Source organism: Rhinatrema bivittatum, chromosome 13, assembly GCF_901001135.1.
Source record: "Rhinatrema bivittatum chromosome 13, aRhiBiv1.1, whole genome shotgun sequence".
Classification (NCBI taxonomy): Eukaryota; Metazoa; Chordata; class Amphibia; order Gymnophiona; family Rhinatrematidae; genus Rhinatrema; species Rhinatrema bivittatum.
In genome coordinates, this window is record NC_042627.1 from 69,783,882 (window position 1) to 69,802,916 (window position 19,035).

The window sequence follows — 19,035 nt, forward strand, 5'->3', positions numbered from 1 at the left end:
GGGGGATTTTTTCTTTTTTTCAAAACCAGCCAATGTGTGGGGTACCTGTGCTTTAACCGCTCCTAAAGCACACCAAGCTAATCGTTGAAAGGAACATCATGTGACCTGGCAGAATTGAGATAAAAAAAAATCTCCGACAAAATTTCACATTTTTCCTAACAAACATAATAGAGCATGGATGAGCAAACTGAGCTGCAGTCCCCCTGCCATCAGTGCAATCGGTTGGACCCTTCCCCAGAAGTTGGGCTCCATCTTCTTATACATCCTGGTTTTCTGGTCTGGTGTTGCCCAAGTAATGAGACCACCACACTGCCAGCCGCCAGTGGCTCGAACACACACAGACGTTTACTGTGCTGCTCCTCTTGTGTTCAGTGAGTGTCCCCCTGTCCCTGCACTGCTGCAGCGTTCCCTAAACGTTGATGCTTGCTGCCAGCCCTTAGTCTGCCGCAACCACCCTCCCCCTCCCCTTTCCCATTCTCGCCCCCTTCTTGGCACCCTCACTCTCCAGAAGACTCTCCGTTTCCACAACTAGCTGCCCATCAAAGCTCAGCCCAGCCACCTCGGGTAGAAGCCTTACGAGGGCCTCCTTCTGGCTCATCCTCTCCAAATCTCAGGGCCTCCCCCACTCCAGCACGTTCTCATTGATTCTGTGCTATACCGTCTCCTGTTTCTGTGGTGGGAAGTGGGGAGGACTGGAAACAATCCATACTGCCTGCTTCCTCCAGGGAAGCCGTGGCCCAAAACTGTAAGCATCATTGCTGCAGGCAAGACTGAGGAGAGCCCTGTCCCCCGAAAATATAGCTCCAAATCAAATTCTGCTTTCCCATCTGGAGCCAGATGGGAAAACTTATAGCCTTGCACCCCCAGCCCCAGCCCCACCCTACATACATGCATGCACACACATTTAGACACACACATGCAATTAAAAATTATGGGGCAGATTTTCAAAGGGGTACGCGCGTACCCCCTGAAAACCTGCCCCAAGCTCCCCCTGCGCGCGCCGAGCCTATGTTGCATTTGCTGCCGGCGCGTGCAAAGCCCCGGGACGCACGTAAGTCCCGGGGCTTTCCTGGGGGGGGGCATGCTGGGGGCGTGTCAGGGGGGGATGTTGCAGCTGGCGTGTCGTCGGGGATTCCGGGGGTGGGGTCGCGGGCGTGGTTCCAGGCCGGGGGCGTGGCCGCGGCCTCCGGACAAGCCCCTGGACCGGAACATGGCACGCTGGCAGCCGGCCTGGCACGCGCAAGTTACGCCTGCCTCGGGCAGGCGTAACTTTTGAAATAAAGGGGGGGGGAATTAGTTAGGGCCGGGGGGTGGGTTAGGTAGGGGAAGGGAGAGGGAGAGGAAGGTGGGGGGAGGTGGAAGGAAAGTTCCCTCTGAGGCCACTCCCTCCGAGGCCGCTCCCTCCGAGGCCGCTCCCTACAAAAACGGCACTAATTGTCAGCACTCAAACAGTAACAACCCTACTTATGAAAAGGCAACACTGCAAGCCCTAAAACATCAATTTATTTATTTATTTATTTATTTATTTATTTATTGGTTTTTATATACCGAAGTTCCTGTATACAATACATATCACTCCGGTTCACATTTAACAGATATAGCTATCGCCGGGTAGGCGGTTTACATGGAACATATCAAATATAATATAATGAACAGAAGAACTATAATACAGTGTAATATATTATATTAAGAACTATAATACAGTGTAATATATTATATTAAGAAACAACTAAGATCAACTTAGGTAACAACTTGGAACAAAAAACTGACTCAATGTGAGCATTACATTATTGTGGTAAGACAAGGCTGGAAGTTTGTTCTTCCTGCTTTAGCTCTCTGGGAAAGCTTGAAGGAAGAGCCAAGTCTTGAGTTTCACCTTGAACGTTGTATGGCACGGTTCTAGGCGGAGGTCCGGTGGTAGTGAGTTCCAGAGTGACGGGCCCGCTGTGGATAGAGCGCGTTTCCTCAGGGTAGATTTTGCAGGTTGGGTGATCATTCTGTTCTGGTATGCCCTTCTGGTTGGTTTGTTAGAAGAGTGTAGTTGAAGCTGGAAAGTTAGGTTGAGGGGGGAGATGTTATGTAGTGCCTTGTGAACCATCATGCAGGTCTTGAACTGGATCCTATATTTGATGGGGAGCCAGTGGAGGTGCTGTAGGATTGGGGTGATATGGTCCCTTTTTTTGGCATTGGTAAGGATCCTTGCAGTGGCATTCAGAACCATCTGGAGTGGCTTGGTAGTGTATGCTGGAAGGCCCTGCAGGAGTGAATTACAGTAGTCTAATTTAGTTAGAATGATGGCTTGGAGTACTGTGCGGAAATCCCTATAGAGTAAAAGGGGCTTTAGTTTCTTTAGCACTTGTAGTTTAAAGAAGCATTCTTTTGTGGTGTTATTTATGAATTTATTGAGGCTGAGTTTGTCGTCAAGTAGTACACCCAGATCTCTGACTTGAGGTGCGGTGGAATATCCTGAGGTGTCTGGAGAGTTGATGGATGTTGGCGGGGTAGATTGATCTGGTGCTATGATGAGAATTTCCGTTTTTTTGGTGTTTAGCACCAGGTTGAGGCTGGTTAGTAGATCGTTGATGGATGAGAGGCATTTTTTCCAATAGGATATGGTTTTGTGTATGGTCTCCGTGATAGGGATGAGAATTTGAATGTCATCTGCGTATAAGAAATGGGTGAGCTTGAGGTTAGTGAGTAGATGACAGAGAGGGAGCAGGTAAATGTTGAAAAGGGTGGATGAGAGTGATGATCCTTGTGGTACCCCCATCTTGACTTGGATGGGGTGAGATTCCTTGTTGTTTATCTTCACTTTGTATGTTCTGTTCTCTAGGAAGGACTTAAACCAGTTGAGAGCTGTTCCAGTGATGCCGATGACTGATAGTTGTTGTAGTAGGCTAGGGTGGTTCACGGTGTCGAAAGCTGAGGAAAGATCCAGAAGCACGAGAAGACAAGGTTGGCCTTTTTCGAGATTGAAGATAATGTTGTCTGTTAGTGTGGCTAATAAGGATTCGGTGCTCTTTTTCTTTCGGAATCCATATTGGTTGTTAGTGAGGATGTTGTTGTCTTCAAGGAATTCAGAAAGTTGTCTGTTGACGATTTTCTCCATAATTTTAGCTAGCATAGGGAGGTTCGCTATAGGTCTGTAGTTAGCCAGATCTGTAGTGGGAAGGTTGGGTTTTTTGAGTAGAGGTTTGAGAAGTGCTAACTTGAGTTGTTTAGGAACTTGGCCTTGGGCGAGGGAGCAGTTAATGATATCAGCCACTGGCTTGGCAATGGTGTCCTGGATTGAACTCAGCAGGTTTGATGGTATATGGTCTAAGGGGTGAGAGGACGGTTTTATCTTCTTAAGGATATTTACTATTTCTAAGGTGGAAGTGGGTTCGAGAGATTCAAGCACTGCTGTGTGAGTGTTGGGTTGAGAGGCGGTTGTTGTATCTGATTGCTGGCTGTGGTTGCTTGTAAGGCTAGTGTGTGGCGTAGGCCCTTTGAGGGGGGCTACGAGGGCTGTGATTTTGTTGTCGAAAAAATCGGCAAGTTCACTGGCTTTTTTTAGAGCTTGGTCATCTGGGATGCTTGGTCCAGGAGGATTAGTGAGGGCTGAGACATAAGAGAAGAGTGCTCTTGAATCGAATGAGAGGTGGTGTATCTTTTTGGAGTAATATTCTCTTTTTGTTTTGTGGATTTCGTTTCTGTAGGTGTTGAGGCATGATTTGTAGTTGAGGAGGGTTGTTGTAGAAGGGCTTTTACGCCATAGGTTTTCCTTGCTTCTAAGCTCGTGTTTACGAGACTTCAGTTTTGTGGTGAACCAAGGTTTTCTGTTATCTTTGTCCGGGTTAATAGACTTAGTAGTCAAGGGACATACATGATCTGCAACCTTGTTAGTGATGTTGAGCCATGATGAAGTTGCTGAGTTAGCGTCGGTGAGGTCCAGATTCGTTAGTTCTTTGGCTAGGTGTTTGCTTAGGTGATCTCCTGAGCACTGTTTCCTGACTGAGATGTTAATAGTTTGGGTTGTTAGGGGAAGAGGCTCAGGGATCTTTAACATTGAAGAGATGATTCTGTGGTCAGTCCAAGGAACCGCAAGGCAGGTTGGAGTGGTGTGGGAAGATAGACCTTCGTTTATAAAGATCAGGTCTAAGGTATGACCAGCTTTGTGGGTAGGTTCTGTCACAATTTGTCTGAAACCCATATGGGTGAGGGAGGCGAGAATGGTTTTGCAGTTGGAAGAATGAGGATGGACATCCACGTGGAGGTTGAAGTCTCCCATAAGGATAGTTGGTTTTCCTGAATTTAAGTGTTTTGCTGCTAGTTCTATGATAGGGGAAGGGTCTGATTCCAAGAGACCGGGAGGAGCGTAGATTAGTGCTATAGTCAGATGCTTTGAGTTGAATAAAGCGAATTCCAAGTTGGCTATGGTGTTGGATGTCTGCAATGACAGACCTAGTGTTTTTTTGGTTGCTAAGAGGAGGCCTCCTCCTCTTTTTTTGCGTCTGGGTATGGACAGTATGTCGTAGGTCTGGATAGGAAGCTGGTTGATTAGAGTTGTGTCGGTTGGTTTTAACCAGGTTTCTGTGATGGCACAGATATCTGGTTTAGAGTCGGATAAGAAGTCGTTAAGTATGTGTGTTTTCTTGGATATGGATTGCGCATTAAACAGTGTGATTGAGAAAAGAGCCAGGCCGAGGCATTGGGTGATTGGTGTCAGCATGATGGGTCTGAGTCTCTGTTGGCGGTTGTGGTGTAGTGGTGTGGTGGGGAGCTTGGGTGCTTTCCATCTTTGGTTGTGGATGATAGGGATGGTTATGGGGTGCATGATGGGAAAGTAGCTTGAGAAGATGGTTGAGTGCTGAGAGGCGAAAGGTGTTGTCTGGTGCTGGTTGTCTGGAGTTGGTGCTGGATGAATGCTGCTAGGTGGTCAGATGTAGTTTGTTGCTGTCGATTGTTGAGTTGGAAGCTGGTTTTTAAGGGATTGGTAGGTTAGACTTTGTGTGAAGGCCGAGGGTCCCCGAGAACGTTACAGTAAGCAGAGGATTGTCTGTGGCTACTCCGGGTTAGGGTCGGGGCTCCTTCGGGGCTGCAACTAAGGGGCGAGACAAAGGGGCAAGCCCCTTTGACGCGCTCCTTCGGCGCGCGACGTTCGGCGCGCGGCGCCTGAGATGTCTGAATTTGAAGGTGCTGTTGGTCACTAGTCGTGATGTGATTGGTTGCCTTGCAGCCGTCTGCTGGTTGGCCGGTTCTCGGTGGGGGGCGGGCTTCGGCCGCGAGGGGAGCGGGCCTGGAGCGGTGCTTCGTGCGGTCGCGCTGTCGGCGGTGGCCCCGTCTGGAGTTTATCCGTACCGAGTTCTTCGAGCAAGGTGACATCTCTAAGGGCTGCTTGCTCTTTAACAAGCCCACTCACTATTACAATGGCAATTACACACTTATCGCCACCAATAATTTTGGAGTTGCCAAAGAATCAGTCCATGCCCACTTTCTTGAGCAGCCTTTTCCAGGTGAGTTCCTGCAAAGTCCTCACATGACCTGAAATATCAAACTGTTCTCAGCTTTCTTTTTCTCCCCTTTCTCTGCTTTCCCCAGATTTAATTTCCTTATGCTGATTCTATAATAATATCCAAGACTAAGGTTTGGAACAGATTCCTATAGAGATAAATCTTTCACTGCTACTTCTGAATATACCTCCTATTAGGAAAACAGAGCAAGCCAAGCTGCTATAGATCCCTACACAGAAACACCATAGCAGAATACTTTGCCTGAGTCTGAGACAGGCAGAACACAGACAGACCCTCACCAAATACAGAATAAGAAGAGATCATAAAGTATATACAGAAATGTGGAGACAAAAACTGAACTGGAAACCCCAAGCCACTGTGTACAAAAAACCATAAACATTACTATTCCTCATAAAACATCAAACAATAAAGCCAAGAAATATAAAACATAATAGTAAAATCATACTTTAAAAAAGAACAAATATTTAAAAATATCACATAAATAGCATATCCAATAAATAAAAACAGTTTTTTAAATTTTATGTTTTGAAATTTTGTTTGGTGTTTGTTAGACACATCAAATAATCCACAACAATTGGATTTAGTAAGGATAAAAAAAATATCCCCTGCTTTTTATATACCTGGGAATGTTTGATTTCCAGTCATCCTAAGATTGTCGTGGATTAGCAGGAGAAAGGGGATGTACAAACTTTCTCCTTCCTCACAGATACACATAAGCAACTCCCTATTTCTCATACACTCATACACACACAAGCAGCTTTCTGCTCACTCTCACACACACAAGCAAGTTCCTTCTCACTCTCTCACATACACAAGCAGCTTTCTTCTCACTCTCACACATACAGAAGCAAGCTCCTTCTCACTCTCTCACACACACATACACACACAAGCAGCTTTCTACTCACTCTCACACACGCAAGTGAGTTCCTTCTCACTCTCTCACACACACAAGCGAGCTCCTTCTCACTTTCTCACACACACAAGCAGGCTTCTTCTCTTTCTCTATTCTCTCTCACACACACACAAGTGGGCTCCTTCTCACTCTCATATACACAGTTTATCATTTTTTGTTTCATCCACTGCTGGTATCTCATTCTTTACTTTGATCACTGCAGGCCTGCAGCCTCTCTCATTTTCTTCTTTGGTTGTCGCCAGCCTGGGCTTCGGCTGCAGCCCGCAGCCTGCAGCCACTCCTAATTTCTTCTTTGGCCGTCACCGGTCCCCAGCTTCTCTAATTTTCTTCTTCAGCTGCAGCTGGCCTGGGCTCCAGCAGGGGCCTGCAGCCTTTCTTATTTTCTTCAGCCACTGCTGGCCTGGGCTCCAGGGGTGGCCCACAGCCTCTCTTAATTTTTTTTTTTTGGCTGTCACCGGCCTGCAGCCTCTCTCATTTTGCTCTTTTTCCATCGTTAGCCTGGGTTCAGGTGGGGGGACCCGCAGCCTCTCTTAATTTTTTCTTTTGCTGTCGCTGTCCCACAACCTTTCTTCTTCCATTTAGGCCCTTCTAGCTGGGTTCAGGCTGTGGCTCCTCTGGGCCATTTTCCAGATTGCGGGAACAGCATTCCGAGCTCACGCTACAGTTTATTATCATGTGACCAATTCAACCGGCCCACTGATAAACCAATCCACTGGCAGTTTACAAAGACAGATGTTAATTGCAGTACATGGGTCGGGGGAGGGGGGCAGGAAGAGGAGGGAGCATAGGAACAGAAAACTGTGAATTTAATAATGCAAAACCGTCTAGGTAGCAATACACTGATTTCATAGAATAGCGAGAATGCCTCAGAAGAAGATAAACAAACATGACACATAAATATGAAAGCAGTATTTTATTTTTTAAGGGAGAATATCTAGCAGTAAGAAGGGTAGAAATGCTAAATTCAGGAGAAGACTTGGCTAATTCTTTCTCGAAAGGAAGAGTAAGGGGTTTTCTTGTGAAAGTCTTGTGGGATATTTTCCTCCTAAGTTGACTGAAGCAACTGAATGCATGCAGGCTAGCCTTGCTGAAGTGAGTGAGGGGACTGGAAAAAAGGGTCTGGTGGGAGGACCAAACGTCCCTCGTATGTGGGCAGGAGATGAGACAAGCATGCCGGTGCTGTACTGTTCAGGTATTTGAATACCATACAAAGTACTTTAAGTTTTATTCTGCTGTCAATGGTGAGCCAATTAAGCTTATACAGCATTGGCTTCACATGGTCATTGAGCTTGGCCTCTGTCAAAAGACTTAAAATATGGCCTTGCGCTAGTATCTTAACTTCTTCTTTCTCATACTTTTCACAGTTCCACCAAAAATTTTGACTTTGGAAGAGCCAGTAACATATCATGAAGACTGCATTGAATTTGCTGTTCGTGGGAACCCTCAGCCAATCATAAAGTGGCTCCATAATGGCCAGCCTTTAGGAGAAGTGGAGTTTATCCGTACCGAGTTCTTCGAGCAAGGTGACATCTCTAAGGGCTGCTTGCTCTTTAACAAGCCCACTCACTATTACAATGGCAATTACACACTTATCGCCACCAATAATTTTGGAGTTGCCAAAGAATCAGTCCATGCCCACTTTCTTGAGCAGCCTTTTCCAGGTGAGTTCCTGCAAAGTCCTCACATGACCTGAAATATCAAACTGTTCTCAGCTTTCTTTTTCTCCCCTTTCTCTGCTTTCCCCAGATTTCATTTCCTTATGCTGATTCTATAATAATATCCAAGACTAAGGTTTGGAACAGATTCCTATAGAGATAAATCTTTCACTGCTACTTCTGAATAATAAGGACCCAAGCTGCCACCTCATCCCAGATCAACTAAATAGGTTGATCCAGTCCTGGATCTACCTCTTTCCATGCATGGATTTGTAATTCTAATTTTCTAGGAGTAATCAATGAGAAAATCAGAACTACAAATCAATGCATGTAATACGTAGAAAGGAAACTGGATCAGCCTTATTGATTGAGCTGGGATACGGTGGCAACTTTATCAGTTGTCCAACTCTTAGGTCACGGTCGCATCACTTTATCAAACTGCTAAGGGATAAAAATAACCAATTTTTTTCTTCATCTTAGTGTCCAGGATTATTGTCAAGGTTATTTGCCAGACCACTCAAATTTAGTTTTTTTTATAAATTACATAAAGCAGAATTTGGACTATTAGAAAGTGACTGCTATGTTTATTTATACTTATTAGTAAGTTCCTGTTTAGGCAATTCAACACAAAGGGGAATTAGCATTCCAAGTAAGGCTAAGCATTTGTAATAAAACTTGAACAAAGTAGTTGCCATGTCAGTCCACGAATAAAAGTTGATACATCTATTGAAGTACTCGTGGTGAAGTATGAGAAGTTCCCATGTATGAAATAGAAACATACAGAAAGCTAATTATTAGAGATCCTCCTTCAAAAATAACTTTTGACATAGTAATCAACATTTATTGAAAGATCATATTCGGTAGATAGCTGTATCTGATTTAGTAAAATGAGATATGTGCACATTAGGGATGGGAATCGTTTTTTAACAATTTAAATTATCATCCGATATTTTTAATATCGTCATTAATCGTTAAAGAGTGTGATACAATAGAAATTCCCCCAATTTATTGTAAAAAAATTTGTTAATCGGGTTAGTGCGCACTAACAGGAGTTACTGCGCACTAACAGAAAATGATACAATTTGACACTTTTCAGGTCAGTTAAGGTCAGTTAGGAATGAATATGTATTCCTATTGGCTGCCCTCTTATTTATTGATGTTACCAAGGTTCCCACTGAGGTGATGGTTTAATATATGGGGGATGGGAAATGGAAACAGTTGGTAGCTTGACAAAGGGAAGGGAAAGGGGGAGGTGAAGGGCCAAGCAGTCCCACTCTTTGGTCTCTGAAGGACAGATCTCTTCAGAAAATCAGAGCTGCTGAATGCAGGGGCTGTCTCCCCCTTCACATCCCTCTTCCCCCCCCCCCCAATTCACTGTGCTCAAGTTTGCAGTTCCTGTGTTAAACTAAACTTCTTTTTTTCACCAGAGTAGAATAAAATAAAATGAAGTACTTTGTGTATTAAACTAAAGAAACTTTACATAACATGAAATTAAGTACTTCTCTATATTCTACTTTAGTGAAACAAAACATTTAATAAAGAAACTTACAACCTGAGCTTCAAAACATTAACATACTATAGAAAAACTAAACAAAAAACTTTATTATTAATTTATTATATTTACAGTGGTTAAATTTAAAGAGCAGGCTGAGGCTAGACTGGCTACTGGCTAGTGGCTACTGCTGGCACTGTCACTGCTGCAGCCTGCTGGCACTTTTTTTCTCTTTCTGGCTAGTGCATGCTATATCTGGTAGCAAAATGGCCACGGGGGACAGCACCAAGCACCTCTAGCTAACGAACATTTCCTCAAATGTTACTTTTAAACCATTAAGTAACAATTTTTGATAGTGCGCACTAACTCGCGTTAGTGCGCACTGTTCAGAAAAACGATTTTTTTTTTTTAAATCATGCCGATCTGATTTTTTTCTCCCTCCCAGCCAATCCAGATCGTTAAAACGATCGGGCACACGATTCACATCCCTAGTGCACATTATCTCTTTTAATGATCCTTGTTCCCTGCTTATTACCATTAAGATCCTCACTTTAGTCCCTTGACCCGGAAGTATGTTTCAGTATTCTCTCTAAGCACTGGGATGCCAGGAATGTATGAGTTTGAGTTGCCTCCTTTCAGTCATGCCAGATTCAGCACTTTTAACTCAAGGAAATTTGTGATTAGTGGAACTTTCTTTCAATGTGTGCAAACATAATGATCAAGGTCAATGATAGAGGTCTGATCGTTTTCTGTAATTATAAAAAAAACCCCATAGAAGTGAGTAAAACTGTAAACAATAATTTCTTCCCAGAACTACAGGAGCCTACTTTGGGGGATGCACATACCAATCCAGAAAAAAACACAACCTGTAAGAGTTCTTATGTGCCTCCCTCTCCCCTAGACATGTCCTGAACATTTGGTTTAGATAGGACATCAAGCAAAAATATATATACTCTCACACACATATAATATAGCAATCTTATAAGCCTTCTTTTCCTTTGGAAAGTAGATTAATAAAAAATGTAGAAATCAGCCCAGATCTCAGTAGCACATAGTCTCTGTGGGATCTGCAAAGGCCCAGTGGTACATATGAGAAAAACATAAAATGAAAATAAGATTAAATCAATCATCAATATGCACTGATACTCTTTTGATGTCTATAACAGGGGTAGGCAGTCTCGAGCACCACTAGCCAGTTGGGTTTTCAAGATATCCACATTGAAAATTGAATATTCGTGATTTGTATTTGCATGTACTGCCTCTGTTGCATGCATATGTATCACAAATCTCTACCCTTACACTCACTGTATTCCAGCGTACCATATGTGTGAACCCACAAAACCAAAGACAATTGTTACACTGGTAATTAATTTATAGAAATTTATCTCGCCAAATATGTGTAGGCCCCTCACTCACAGGGTCTGTCAAAGACATACAGACTCCTAAATCGGTATAGGGCCACCTTGCTTTAATTATAAACGATTTGAATTTTTGCAATTTTTACTTTTTACTTAAATGTCAGGCAAGTAAACGATTTAAATTTTTGCAATTTTTCATCAATTTTGATGAAAAATTGCAAAAATTTAAATCGTTTACTTGCCTGACATTTTAAGTAAAAAGTAAAAATTGCAAAAATTCAAATCGTTTATAATTAAAGCAAGGTGGCCCTATACCGATTTAGGAGTCTGTATGTCTTTGACAGACCCTGTGAGTGAGGGGCCTACACATATTTGGCGAGATAAATTTCTATAAATTAATTACCAGTGTAACAATTGTCTTTGGTTTTGTGGGTTCACGCATGCATATGTATCTCATGCATATTCATTGTGGATATCCTGGAAAGCCAGCTGGCATGCAGCACTCGAGAACTGGTGTTGCCTGTCCCTGTACTATAATGTAGATGAAATATGTGTGTGCATGCAATTCATTAAGAATGAGGAAGTATAATTGGTATTTTTGAAGTGGGAAGCAGGTTTTTTTTTTTTACGTTCCTCTTAATTCAGCCCTAAACAATACTACATTTTTATACATTTTTGTGTTATTATATTAGGGATGCACTTTCCTTTAAAAATGAATAACAATGTTAACCGACACGGACATTTTCATTTCAGGTTCTTTTGTCACAAAATAAATTCCCAGTTCCCCTGAAAATCCTGAAAACTTTTGTATTCATTTATTTCATTAAATAGCACATGTTCGGGTTTTAAATCGCCCACGTGCGTAAAATACGGGGATTACGCGCGTGCGTATGTTTAAAAATCTTCCCCAGTATTTGAAATAATGTTATGCTATTTGCGAACAGTGCAAATACTGAATGCTTTTTAATGAAACAAAATAAAATAAACCCCCCCCCCCAAAAATCCCCAAACAAGGTTTAGGTCAAAATAGGGCCCCCCCAAAAAATGGACATTAATCAAAATGAAAGTTTTGGCTGCGCACATCCCTAATAGATAGGAATGTGCATGGCCAACATGTTGACACCTCCTGTGCTCCCACAAAAAACAGATCGTTGGAGACAGCATAGTAGAATAAGATCCTAAATATTCAAAATAAATGTCCCTTTTACAGCATATTCCTGGCAAATAACAATAGAAACAAAGCATGATGTTTTGTTAGTTTCACAGACATTTACCATATCTCAGCTTCTACTTCTACATAATAATAATTCAGATGTGTGCAGTGTGTTTCAGCCAAAGAGGGATCCCAGTGTATTTTAAATGTTTCAGAAATCTATATGGGATCTTCCTCAGGGATGGATGGCCTGGAAGCACCATCTTGGCTCTTGGATTGCATTAAGATTGCCAAAGGGCAAATTTGTTTTAATTACCCAATAATAGTTAGGCAGACTAGCGAGGGCAATTCATAATTCAATGACCTAAGGTCAAACAGTGAGTGAGTAATAGGTAAGCCAAGGGTTCAGCACTAATTAAAATCTCTTTTGACATGGTGAGGAGTTCCCTATATTGTAGTCCCACCTTTGTCATTCCTTATTGCTGCCTTCTGAGATCTAATTAGATTTTCCTCTCCTCGTCATTTAGAATTCTCTGTGTTCTTTGAAAGTATTTCAATTGCCTTTTCTCTGGCATTCAGATGTATTCATTTTCAAAAAATAGCTCTGAAAAATGAGAAAACATTTTTTTTTTTGTACATTGAGGGGGTAGTTTTCACAGGAATTTCTGTGGGGAAAACCGTGCTTTTTTTGCAGAAGCGCCTTTACAAAATTCTCCTTTTTCTATGCGGAAAAATGTATTGACATATTTCATGTCCTCGGGTTTATTTGGACTGAGCAGAGGCATTTCTGGGATGGAGCATGGATGGAGTTTGAACTCAGACTTTGTGAAATTTCACCACGTGCACAAATATTTTCAAGAACAGTTTTTTTTGCTTACCAAACTTAAGTGTAAGTTGTGCACGGGCAGATTTTATGGGACACTTTTCAAACTGCATATATCCACGTAAGGCAGCTTTAAATGTAGGTGTAACTTATGTGCCCACTTATGCGATAATTCATGCAGGACCTTTGAAAATTACCCTCATTGTGATTTTCCTGTAAATCTGTATGAAAACTTGATAAAAACTGATTGTGTTGATCGCTGGTATCTATTGCAGCCCAATTAGGATGCCACATGATGATTTTTAGTATGGTATTATGACCTCCAGATTTCAGGTTATAGCACCAATCCCATTCAAAATGTCAAAATTAATGATGGCCCTTTTAGAATATTTCAAAGCAAGTTCATCCATAAAGACAGGGTTTAAAAATGGCTCCCCCCACCCCATGAATATGGGTAAAATTGCGCTTGCTCTATGATTGTGGAAGTACTTTTACCGGTACTCAAAAGAGTAGAGGCCGGAAGGATGAAGTTGGGGCGGTCACTGTAAAATATATGCAGAGATTTCATTTCAGAATCCCCAAGAATATTACATCATGCAACATTGCACCCACCTCCAAAGTATGGAGGTACACAACTTTCCACATTCACCTGAATTTTCAATGAAAATTGGCAGGATTGAGGTGCAAATATTATCCATCATACAAGTGTCTGTAGAGCTATACAGTGATTGACATTTCCTTTCATATTGTTTTAATGTTGACTATCAAAAACGTTTGTGATGATACTTCTTGATTTACCGGTTCATATTAATTTGTGGGTGATCTTTCCATTCCTATATTAATAGCTTGATGAATAAGAGAGTGGGTTAGAGTTAATGTATTGAACATCTGGATTCCAATCTGTCTTGGATCACGATAATGAGCCTGGAAACCAGAACCTACTTAGAAGTGGATATTTGTCCCATTCATTACTGCAAAGATTTTAGTAAAATTGGATTCTCTGCTCATCAGAAACCCAGCATTGTGGTGGTGCTGGTGCTTGGTGAGAATGTAAGGTGGAGAAAAGAGAGAAGATGTAGGGAGGAGAAAGTCTATATACATTCAATAAATAAAATGGCATTATAATTGTTTAAAAATAAATTAGATCTGGTCTCCCTAAATCTACTTTGATATACCCATACGAGATGAAAATTAATTCTGTTTGCATTTTTAAAGACAATGAAAAGCTTAAAGCCTTTCTCCAGGGCAAGTTGATGTGCTGTTAGTGATTGCAAAACCTGGATATTTTGGGCCCTCTTCAAATGCTCAAAGTAGCCTTGGAACCAAATTTTCACCCATCTTCTCCTCTGGTTAGCAGCAACTATATAAGGGTATATATGGACCTAATTTAAATACTGAATCGTGCGCACCGGTGAGTGGCCGGTGCGCACGCCGGGAGAGCGGGCGTTTGCCCGCTCTCCCGCAGACTTTACTGTATCGTCCCGTAAGTGATTTTGAAGGGAATATTACTAGACAAGGACAGATCCACTTCTGAGTTTACGAAGTTGATGTAGTATGCCTGACTAAAGTGTATTTGCATAGGTGCTGTTTATCATTTTATTGATTGTAATTATCTCTCTGTCCTTTTCACAGATACTATATATTACTTCGATCCAGGTGAGTTCTTCTTGCCTGCTTTTTAATCATTATTTTTTAAATATATAAACTTTATGAATAATGTGCCTGGAACTCAAGGAAACATTAAATTCTTTAACCAAGTGCCTAATGTAGTATAGTGAACACCTTTATGTTTTCTATTTAATAAAACAGCATTACATACCTGGATATCTTTTCAAAATATCCGGTTACTTAGCAAGTTATCCAGTTACATGATGATGGATAACTTAAAAACCTAAATGGCTATATTCAAACATAGCCAGTTAGATTTTTAAATTATCCAGCTACAGGTAGCCAGATAACCTTCTGAAAGTATATGCAGCGCCACGTTTATCCAGCTGAATATATTGGATAAGTAATCCGGCTAACTCTAGCCAGATAACTTATGAACTAACTGGCTTACTGAATATATAGACCTCATAAAGAATAATAAAAATGACCACCATGGCTGATAAAAGTAAAGTTTGCATAATTGATACGGTATGGGGTATCATGGTTGATGGCCGAAATTCAAATGCCATCAAAACCATGTTGATTCATTGTGGAATGGAAGATTTTATTTCTCCATTCTGTCAGACAACTTGGTAATCACAAGTACACAAAATAATCAGGAAATACTTTCAGGGAAGTATGTGCAAACATTGCACTCAGTATTTGTTATATTTCTTTTTGTTTCTATAGCAGAATTTGAAGTAAGTCCAACGCCACCGATCAGCGTGACTCACAAACCAGAGGAAGACACTTTTGGGGCAAGTTCCATCCTGTCTTGTAGAGATCTATCTCCTAGTTTGGTTTGGTTATTAATTTGCTATTTATGCTGGGAGCAGGCATATTAGCTTGGGCTTCACCATTTTCTACTGGCATAATTTTATTTTTTATTCGACTGTTATGTATGTTGTCTAATTTGTTGCTTATTTAAAGTGGCAGGTTACAAGTTCTTACCTTTCAGAGTTGTGCAGAGCCAAATGTTCCAAAAATGAAATTTGTGCTCTAAAACAAAGACATTCACATTTGATAACCTGATTTGTGTGAATAGTAGTAATCAATTATCAAGTTACAAGAAACTTTTAAGTACCTAGCAGTGCTCAATAAAGTATAAGATTGTAGCATTTTTCATAGAAAAAGAAATTTAAAGGCACAAGGTCATAATATGAAGCTGAGGAAAAGAAGAATGAGATGAACTATGAGAAAATACTCCTTTACCTAGATGGTAGATTCAGGGAATAGTCTGCTAGTAAAGATGGTAGTAAGGAAATAGCTATAGTCTTGCCTGCTATGCAGCCTCCCTTTGCCATGGTTCAGCCTGCTATGCAGCTTCCCCACCAGCAGAGGTCTTGTGCGAGCTCTGCTCCCAGCAGCATAAGTTACCTCCTCATTGATTGCTTGATACCGCAGCCCCAGCCCTACTTAACCCAGCTTATCCAATCCCTCAGTGCCTCTTCATTGAGTCAACTCATCTCCTTGACCTGCCTGGCCTTGCTTTGTTTCTCTGCCTTGCCTTGTGGCCTATTTTGGCTTCCTACCTTGCCTTACTTCCTACCCAGGCCTCCTGCCTTGTCTCCTGGCCTATCTTGGCCTCCTACCTTGCTCTGTGGTCTGTCTTGGCCTCTTGCCTTGCTCTGTGGCCTATCTTGATTCCTGTTCTTGCTCTGTAGCCATCTAGGCTTTCTTGCTTTGCTCTGTAGCCTTCTAGGCTCTCCTCTATTGCTCTGTGGCCTTCTGGGCCTACCAACACTACCTTGCGGCCTCCGGACCTACTAGGGTTACCTTACCCTGTTTTGTGTGCTGTTGGGCTTTCTTGTTTCCTGTTTCCTGTCTTATCCTAGTCTTTGTTCAGGCTTGTCCTTTTTCAGTCCTGTCTTTGTCCTGCCTAGTCCAGATCATCCCCTTGTCTTTTTCCCAGGCTTTGCTCTTATGCTTGGTTCAGCTTGCCTGGATCCAGTTCTTAGCCTGAGCCCATATCCAGCTCCCAAACTGTGCCTGCATCCAGCTCTCAGCCTATGCCTTGTCTCCAGCTTCCATCCAGTATATGAAGCACCATGATGTTCACCAGGAGGAAAGTCCTACTGGCCCCCAAAACACAAGGGTTCAACCTGTGGGGCAGGGGTCTGGTTAGATAGAAGACCAGTCCTAGTCCTGCCTTGCAACCCTATGCTGCTTCTGTGGGGTTGCTCCCTGAGTCCAGCCTCCCACACCTTGGCAGAAATACCTATGGTACCTGAATGTAATCCGCTTTGATATACATTTTGAAGTGCCAAAAAAGCGGAATATAAAAATCTAAATAAATAAATCCATGACAGAATTCAGACATGCTTGGGATAAATACAGAGAGTAGTTGAAAGTGAAGGTAAAGGAAAAATGGTAAGAAAAAGGGAGAGGAACTAGGTTTTGGTTTAGATATAGAAATGCATATGGCAATTTACTTCAAGCTGTAGTGGGGCAAACGAGGGATTCAACAAAGCCTACTTGCACTGAGCAACAGTATTGCTTATGCTAAGATCCTAGGAAGAAATGGCATAGTTGCTGAGCATGAACTGGTGGTATGGCTTTAGTACACGTGGGAGAGGTGGAAGGTCACATGACATGTTAACCTCTGAGTGTGCACACTCTACTATCACACATTTCAAATACGCACTTCCTACACTTCACTTACTTCCAGTAAATAAATGCTACAAGTAGCAGGATGATTTGACTACCTTCCACTACATTATTGTTTATTATTAGTTATTCTAGTTGATTAACCACTTTTCCTTCAACAAAGTGGTTTAAGATAAAATGCAATACACTGCATACAGTAAAAGGAATAACAATGAAATCAAATTAAAAAAATCAAATAAACTTTAAAATAAAAGTTAAAATAATTAGAGAGACTATTTCAAATAACCAGAAATCTCAGTGATTTCAAAATAATTACCTATTCCTTATAGGCTTGTGAAAAGAACAGGTTTTTATCTGATTTTGTAACTTTAAGTAATTCTTAGATAACGAAGTGAACATTCCAGCTCATAAGGCTTTATGCCCTAAACAAAAGATTTTAAATGTGATGCTTTAATTAACAGGGGGTCATTGAAACTCTGTCAGTAAAGGGTAAAACGAAATCAAACTTCTTTGCATCAAGTGACGATTTGGCTGCTCCGTTTTGAAGTAACTGAAGTCTCCTGATCTGCCGAACTGTAGAGACCTGATATAGGGCCTTCCAGGAATGCAATCTACTAAGGATAAGGATGGAACCAATGTTTCTAGGTCTTTCCTTTTAAAATAATATTACAGTTGACACAACATACAAATATAATAAAAACATTTTTCACCACAGTAGAAATTTGAGCATTCATAGTTAGGGTCTTAAGATGACTCCCAGTCAAGTAATTACAGTTTTGGGAGTTAATCTTCATCCCCACTAGGTCAGTAAAAAAATAGCAAGGGGCTGATTATGTTATTTATTTATTTATTTGTTTAAAATGTTTGTTACCTGCCCTCCAATAAGTTCCGAGTGGGGGACCAATAAAAATGTATATAATTCAAAATTTGTGACAAGAACAAACACAATTTGCATTTCAAATAATACATCGCCTGAGTGAAAATGTAATATACTAATGGGGTATTAATTACAAAGAAGACACCATGTTAGCATAGCTGATATGTATTGAAAAACTTCATTAAATAAGAATGTCTTGAGGAGTTTTTTGAATTCTTTAGAATCCTTACAGGTCAATTTTAAAAGTGTTGCTCACACAAAAATGCCCACATAAGCGCATATGTGGGCCACGCACATTCAACGCAGATTTTAAAAAGCCACAAAATATGCGGGTAAGTATCCATGCACCCATGAGAAATAAGGGGGCAGAAAGGGGCGGAGCATGAACATTCCAGGGAGGGACCAAGACTTACATGCCTAACTCTGAATTTTAAAAACAAAACCCTTAATGCGTGCACACAAGATATCTGTGTAACTTTACTGCTGCTTCTGATGAGGAGTAAGTGTAGATCTCAAGTTTTAGAGCTACAAGGACAGGGTGAGGGATCTGTGTTAGCTGGGAGGTGAAGGTGTTAGCTGAGGGTGAAGAACCAGAGGGATCTGAAAGACCTTGCTATTAACTGGACAAACTGGTAGACTAATTGGAAAAGGGAATAAGCCTCACGTGAGCATGTTTTAAAAAAATGCTGACATATGCATGTTAAAAGCCGACATGGTCCTATTGAAGACATACGCACACTGGCTGTGTTCGAGTAAACTCTTAAAATTAGGAGCATACTTATGCGTGGTTGTTGCATTTTAAAACAAACGTGGGTAAGTGCGTGCATGATTACAAAGTCTAGCATATCTTCGCTTGCACAGCGATATGTGCGTGTATGGGCGCACGCACGCTCGTTTTAAAATCGACTTCTCTGAGTTGTGGATGTTGGAGAATAAAGAGTTCCACATGGTAGTAGAGAAGGATTTCTCTAGTTTCTTTCAGATGTGCAGCCTTTGG

The 19,035-nt window shown here is 41.6% G+C and overlaps 1 protein-coding gene across 8 annotated transcripts in view; it reads left to right on the plus strand.

The window, feature by feature from the left end:
* The window catches only part of NTRK3 (neurotrophic receptor tyrosine kinase 3), a 932,433-nt gene that overhangs the window by 509,977 nt on the left and 403,421 nt on the right, over positions 1 to 19,035 (plus strand). For 5 of the 8 annotated variants that reach the window (XM_029575291.1, XM_029575284.1, XM_029575292.1 and 2 more), the window contains exons 8-10: positions 7,791 to 8,087; positions 14,540 to 14,563; positions 15,245 to 15,312. In XM_029575291.1, coding sequence (XP_029431151.1) covers positions 7,791 to 8,087; positions 14,540 to 14,563; positions 15,245 to 15,312 — 389 coding nt within the window. The remainder of the gene's footprint in view (positions 1 to 7,790; positions 8,088 to 14,539; positions 14,564 to 15,244; positions 15,313 to 19,035) is intronic. The other 3 variants (XM_029575285.1, XM_029575286.1, XM_029575288.1) reach the window with 3 other exon arrangements.